At 39.2% G+C, this 7,500-nt stretch overlaps 1 protein-coding gene across 1 annotated transcript in view; it reads left to right on the top strand.

The window, feature by feature from the left end:
- sspo (SCO-spondin) overlaps positions 1 to 7,500 on the top strand; it is a 163,365-nt gene that overhangs the window by 117,906 nt on the left and 37,959 nt on the right. Inside the window, exons 79-82 of the mRNA XM_056234974.1 lie at positions 337 to 557; positions 672 to 707; positions 1,806 to 1,970; positions 5,339 to 5,548. Coding sequence (XP_056090949.1) covers positions 337 to 557; positions 672 to 707; positions 1,806 to 1,970; positions 5,339 to 5,548 — 632 coding nt within the window. The remainder of the gene's footprint in view (positions 1 to 336; positions 558 to 671; positions 708 to 1,805; positions 1,971 to 5,338; positions 5,549 to 7,500) is intronic.

Raw genomic sequence — 7,500 nt, 5'->3', positions numbered from 1 at the left:
CACACGCACACACACACACACACGCACACTCTCACACACACACACACACACACACACACACACACACACACACACAAAAACAAGCAAAATGATCTGCCAATGAGGTCAGAAAAATAATATTGTTTCTGTTTGAATTAAGATTTTTTTTTACCCCATTGGCAGATAATTTTACTTGTTTTAAGTAAAAACTCACTTAATTTTGATTAATTCCCCCGGAAAACAAGACATAATATCTTGTAGCATTTTACTCATCTAGTAAATGCATCTTGATTTAAGAATTTTCAGTTATTTGGACTGTAAACAAGCATGTTTGCATTGATTGTTTCTCTCCTGAAGCTCGTGTGAACACGGCCTGTGGAACTGCTCTCTGGTGGCCTGTCCCCGTGATGGAGGCCCGTCCCCGTGGGGCCCCTGGGGCTCCTGTTCTCTCAGCTGCGGGGGTCTCGGCCAGAAGCGGCGCAGCAGAACCTGTACCCGGCCCAGTCCTGCTCACGGGGGCCGAGACTGTGACGGGCCCCTGACGGACACCGCATACTGCCAGACACCCGACTGCCCACGTACATGCCACACATACTCACATATGTTATTGCTAGAAATATGCATGATTATATTACTCATGGACTGCTGTTATTATCACTTCATAGTAATTCCGTTCTTTATTGTCTTTACAGTGGTCACAGTTCCGACAGAGGAACCATCTTTACCAGGTAACTGGTTCAATGCAAATGTATGTATTTATTTAGCGAAATAATAATTATATATACACTGTATATATTAGTGCTGGGCCACGATTAATCACATCCCAAATAAAAGATTGTGTTTACATAATGTATGTGTGTAGTGTGTATAATTAATTTGTACATATAAATACACACACATGCATGTATATATTTAAGAAAGATTTGTTATTTATATATACAATATTTATATATAATATAAATTATGTATAAATATATATACAGTATACATGCAAACATTTCTTAAATATATACATGCATGTGTGTGTGTTATGTAAACACAAACTTTTATTTTGGATGTGATTAATCGCGATTAATCGTTGCCCAGCACTAATATATATATATATTGGGTGTTATGATACACTTACCTCACGAGGCGACACACAATATTGGGTTCACGAGAATGAGATATTTGAACACTTTATAAGAAATCTTTAAAGATTAAATATATGACTGGAAAAATTGTCTTTTATTTGACTGAAAGTCACAAAATGCATAACAATTCAGGTGTATTTTGAAATGTTTGAGCTAATCTTGAGCTGCCACTAGCGATATCAAGTAATCGCTCGATTATCTTGACGATTGATTGATTATTTGTGGTAATAAAAATAGACTTAAGTGAACAAAAGCATTTAAAATGACTTAAAATACACATATAATAACAATGAGGCAATAATAATTGTTTCAGATAAAGTATGAAAAGCAATGAATCATATTGTTTTATTGAACAACACTTAAATACATAATGTAATATACATAATATGATCAACTTACAGTGTGTGCGTCACGTATTATAACAAACGCCTGCAGAGGGCGCCAGCGGCCCGGGGATTGTTGTTGTTATTACACTTTACAGCATAATCAAATCCATGTTTATTATTGGCCAAACAACATTTAATTCAAAAGTCCACTTAATCTTTAATATATGACCACTTCTTTACGATAGAAATGCTACAGCCACTGTGATTTCTTGAACATGAACATGTGGACAGACTCTTTTAACACTCGAAACAACATTTTGCACAAGATCTTGCCACGCCCGATCTTATAATCTTCTTCTGTGTGTAGATGAGGACACTGGATTGTCCCAGTGGACCGTGTGGAGTCCGTGTTCCCGATCCTGCAGCGATCCGGCTTCTCCGGCTGTGAAGTCCCGCAGGAGAGAGTGTGTTCACGAGCACTGCTCTGGAGAGAGTCGACAGGAGAGAGTGTGTAATCTGCCTCAGTGTCCCGGTACATCCCACGTCTCTGATCACACTCATCTCAGTCGCTCGTGCCACGTCCTAAAGAGAGAGAGATGTTTGAGCTTTTTAAATCTCTACCTCATAAACCACAGTGCGAATAATGAGAGAATCAGACCGGGAAACACTCAATACCATATCAGCAACAGCACTCAAAAACACAATCATATTGGCATTAATACTGTTTAAAATATCCACCTTATTCCTGACGAGCTTACTGCGTCAGGAACTTCCATTCAAAAAGGCTGAAATGAATAATTTCAAATCGTAAAGTTGCCCTACAAATAAAGCTGATCCGTCAGTTTGACTGGATGAGCTGTCAATTTTCCTTCATGATTTATTTTCAGACATCATGAGAATAACGTTATACTTGGTATTTTAACGTGATATAACAAGAATATCTACGGCAAGAGCTCTTTTCAGTCGCTGCTTTCTTTTCCTCATGATGATTTTTACTTTTTCCTTTGCAATCCGCTGTAAAAGTATGAAAAAGGACAACATATACGGGACATTTATGGTCTGTTCTCCCGAATTTAATTTACGATATTCCGTTAATAATTCACTGGAATGCACGAAGAATCTCTCGTTATTCTCCTCAAATCCTCACGTCTCTTTCCAGGTTTGTTTTCACAGGTAAATGCAATTTATAATCTATGGAAGCTTGTTTCCGCCACTGAATAAAAATAAAATAAAAAAAATTGCGACTTTTTATCTCACAATTGCGAGATATGAAGTCAGAATTGTGAGAAATAAAGTCGCAATTGCGAGATATAAAGTCGCAATTCTGAGAAATAAAGTCGCAATTGCGAGATATAAAGTCGCAATTCTGAGAAATAAAGTCGCTATTGCGAGATATAAAGTCGCAATTATGAGAAATAAAGTCACAATTGCGAGAAAAAAAGAGAATTGTGACTTTTTATCTCACAATTGCGAGATATGAAGTCAGAATTGTGAGAAATAAAGTCGCAATTGCGAAATATAAAGTCGCAATTCTGAGAAATAAAGTCGCAATTGCGAGATATAAAGTCACAATTATGAGAAATAAAGTCACAATTGCGAGAAAAAAAGACAGAATTGTGACTTTTTATCTCACACTTCTGACTTTTTTTCTCACAATTGCGAGTTTACATCTCGCAATTCTGACTTTATAACACATAATTGCGAGTTTATATCTTTTCTCAGAATTGTGAAATATAAATTCGCAATTGCGAGTTATCAGGCCAATTCTAAGGGGGGAAAAAGACTAACTTTTTTCCCCTCAGAATAGTTTATATCACGCAATTCTGACTTTATAACACGCAATTGTGACTTTTATATCAATCAATTCTGACTTTATATCTCGCAATTCTGACTTTATAACACGCAATTGCGACTTTATATCTCGCAATTCTGACTTTATAACACGCAATTGCGACTTTATTTCACGCAATTCTGACTTTATAACTCAATTCTGACTTTATAACTGCAATTCTGACTTTATTTCACGCAATTCTGACTTTACAACACGCAATTGCGACTTTATATCACGCAATTCTGACTTTATATCTCGCAATTCTGACTTTATATCTCGCAATTCTGACTTTATATCTCGCAATTCTGACTTTATATCAATAAATTCTGACTTTATATCTCGCAATTCTGACTTTATAACACGCAATTCTGAGAAATAAAGTCAGAATTGCGAGATGTAAACTCGCAATTGTGAGTAAAAAAGTCAGAATCGTGAGATAAAAAGTCGCAATTACCTTTTTTATTTTTCATTCTGTGGCGGAAACAAGCTTCCATAATAATCTGTCAAAATGACGGAAATCACTTTGAAATAGTGTCACGTAATGCAGAAGTTAATGAACATGTTTGATTAAGGCTTGTTATACAGTACAGATATATATTTGCCAACTACAGTGATATTTAACCAAAGACTCGCGCTTTTGGGGCTATTTCTGGTCTGTTGAAAGTACCTTGTTGATTCTTTTAAACTTTTAAATTTCATTTTAATGTTCGATGGTTGAAGGGTGAGTCGATTAATGTCATCTCATTGTGACACTTTTTTAACGTATTGCGTTCATAGAGCGAGCCTTTCGCTGATTGTTTACAGCTTAACGGAAGTTACATCCATAATTCGCGCAAAGCGTCATGGGGCGCAGGAATAAGGTGGATACAGTGGCATCGGCAGTATTTTAGAGCTTTATTATCGTCCTACTATCATGCAACCCTATTCCAAACATTCCTTTAATGTACTATATAGGACTAATAATAGTATAATAATGACGTTTTTTAATAATAGGACGATAATAATGATCGTTGCAATGGAAGTGAATCAATCAAAACTAACTTTATCTGGACAATAACTTTATTCTAGAACTGCTGTAAAGCCTAAACACTCTCTGTTACTGTAATCTCCTGTTATCACTGTAAAGCTGCTGTGAAACTCTATATAGTTAAAGCGCTGTATAAATGAAGGAGACGTGACTCTAGATCTCATTTATATGAATTTATAAGAATACCGTGCTAGTGTGTGTGTATACTGATGATGACTACGGGAAGAACAGTTTACTACACGTTTGAGTTTAACTTAGGGAGTGACATCCACTTGTCATCTTTACTATTTTTAATCCAATTTTATAAAAAAAAGTTGGTCCTGGCTTTATCTTAACTTTGGGCAAACTAATGAAATATCCCAAAGAAAATGCTGATGTTGTGTTTAGTTTCACATTCCCTCATTGAATCATTGGTAAACGAGACATTTGTGTTGCTTGGAGAAGCGCAGCGGTTCTGCTTTGTTTGGAACTATTTTCAATGGCGAAATAGAACAAAAAATATTGTTGTGTGTAAAATTCCATTTAATATTAACCTTTCGTTTATTAAACTGTTGTATCGATCATATTTGCAATCATGCAACCCTATTCCAAACATCGCACTTTCTCATCCTTTTGCTCATGTCTTCTTGTTAATTCAAATACAGGCGAAACTCGAGACAGTAGAGTCTCGTGCAAAAGTTCAGTAATTCAACTTAAAAGGTGAAACTAATATATTATATAGACTCATTACATGCAAAGTGAGATATTTCAAGCCTTTATTTGTTATAATTTTGATTATGGCTTACAGCTTATGAAAACCCCAAAGTCAAAATTAGAATGTTGTGAAAAGGTTTTCATAAGCTGTAAGCCATAATCATCACAATTATAACAAATAAAGGCTTGAAATATCTCACTTTGCATGTAATGAGTCTATATAATATATTAGTTTCAGCTTTTAAGTTGAATTACTGAACTTTTGCACGAGACTCTACTGTTTCGAGTTTCGCCTGTGTGTGCTTGTGGCCTGGTTTGACGGTGTAGCGGTGTGTGTTCTGTGTGTCAGATGGAGGTGTGTGTCAGGACCCCGCGTGTGCGCTCAGGAACTGCTCCTGGATGACGTGGGGCGAGTGGAGCTCCTGCTCTCGGTCCTGTGGCGTGGGTCAGCAGCAGCGGGTCAGAACCTTCCTCGCCCCGGGCCTCAACGGGACCTGGTGTCAGGACATCCTCGGCGGGAACCTGGAGAACCGCTTCTGTAGTATCCGGGCCTGCCGCGGTGAGTTCACAATCACACCGGTACTTCTAGGATCTCGCCACCAGGGTGTTCTCCCAGAACTGTCATACACAGAAAGTAGACAGTGATGAAGAGTTATTAGCGTGTGTGTGTGTGTGTGTGTGATGTCCAGTGTTGCTGAGCAGAAATACATCATCATGTTTCTCTCAAAGTTGTGCTGGAGTTTCTCCTCAGCGTAAAGATTAAGAGCTTCATCTCTCTCTGTTTTACATGTGCGTAGAGTTCGTTCCTGGAGTAAATATAGCCTATAATCTGTGTGTTTACACGGCTTTTTAAAATGTCTTGTGTTGTGTGTTGTTTTGTCTTATGTTGTGTTTTGACGTGTTGTGTGTTGTGTTGTTGTGTTGTCTGTCATGTTGTGTTGTGTCGTGGGTCGTGTTGTGTGTCGTGTCGTGTTGTGTGTCGTGTGTTGTGTGTTGTGTTGTGCGTCGTGTCGTGTGTTGTTGTGTCGTGTCGTATGTTGTTGTGTGTTGTGTTGTGTCGTGTGTTGTTGTGTTGTGTGTCGTGTTGTTGTGTGTTGTGTCGTGTGTTGTGTTGTGTTGTGTCGTGGTGTTGTGTGTTGTGTCGTGTGTTGTTGTGTCGTGTGTTGTGTGTCGTGTTGTGTGTCGTGTCATGTGTTGTTGTGTGTTGTGTCCTGTGTTGTTGTGTGTTGTGTGTCGTGTCATGTGTTGTGTCGTGTGTTGTGTCGTGTGTTGTTGTGTGGTGTGTTGTGTGTTGTTGTGTGTTGTGTTGTGTGTCATGTCATGTGTTGTTGTGTGTTGTGTGTCATGTTGTTGTGTGTTGTGTTGTGTTGTGTGTGGTATCGTGTCGTGTGTTGTGTTGTGTGTTGTTGTGTGTTGTGTTGTGTGTCGTATCGTGTCGTGTGTTGTGGTGTTGTGGTGTTGTGGTGTTGTGTGTCGTGTTGTGTGGTGTTGTGTGTTGTTGTGTGTTGTGTTGTGTGTCGTATCGTGTCGTGTGTTGTGTCGTGTGTTGTGTGTTGTTGTGTGTTGTGTTGTGTGTCGTATCGTGTCGTGTGTTGTGGTGTTGTGTGTCGTGTTGTGTTGTGTTGTGTGTTGTGTTGTGTGTTGTTGTGTGTTGTGTTGTGTGTCGTATCGTGTCGTGTGTTGTGTTGTGTGTTGTTGTGTGTTGTGTTGTGTGTCGTATCGTGTCGTGTGTTGTGTCGTGTGTTGTGTTGTGTGTTGTTGTGTGTTGTGTTGTGTGTCGTATCGTGTCGTGTCGTGTGTTGTGGTGTTGTGTGTCGTGTTGTGTTGTGTTGTGTTGTGGTGTTGTGTGTTGTTGTGTGTTGTGTTGTGTATCGTATCGTGTCGTGTGTTGTGGTGTCTTGTGTCGTGTTGTGTTGTGTTGTGTTGTGTGTTGTGTTGTGTATCGTGTCGTGTGTTGTGGTGTTGTGTGTCGTGTCGTGTGTTGTGTTTTGTGTCGTATCGTGTCGTGTTGTGTTGTGTTGTGGTGTTGTGTGTTGTTGTGTGTTGTGTTGTGTATCGTATCGTGTCGTGTGTTGTGGTGTTGTGTGTCGTGTGTTGTGTCGTGTGTTGTGTTGTGTGTTGTGTTGTGTTGTGTTGTGTGTCGTGTCGTGTGTTGTGGTGTTGTGTGTTGTGTGTTGTGTTGTGTGTTGTGTTGTGTTGTGTTGTGTTGTGTGTGGTGTTGTGTGTCGTGTGTTGTGTTGTGTGTTGTGTGTTGTGTTGTGTGTTGTGTTGTGTGTTGTGTTGTGTTGTGTTGTGTTGTGTATCGTGTCGTGGTGTTGTGGTGTTGTGTGTTGTGTGTTGTGTTGTGTTGTGTTGTGTTGTGTTGTGTTGTGTGTTGTGTGTCGTGTCGTGTCGTGTGTTGTTGTGTGTGGTGTTGTGTGTTGTGTTGTGTTGTGTTGTGTTGTGTTGTGTATCGTGTCGTGGTGTTGTGGTGTCGTGGTGTTGTGGTGTTGTGTGTTGTGTTGTGTTGTG

Source organism: Rhinichthys klamathensis, unplaced genomic scaffold (assembly GCF_029890125.1).
Source record: "Rhinichthys klamathensis goyatoka isolate OS25496 unplaced genomic scaffold, OSU_Roscu_1.1 h1tg000411l_1, whole genome shotgun sequence".
NCBI classification, from domain to species: Eukaryota; Metazoa; Chordata; class Actinopteri; order Cypriniformes; family Leuciscidae; genus Rhinichthys; species Rhinichthys klamathensis.
Note: the sequence above shows the minus strand (reverse complement) of the source record. Positions and strands in the feature narration are given on the sequence as shown.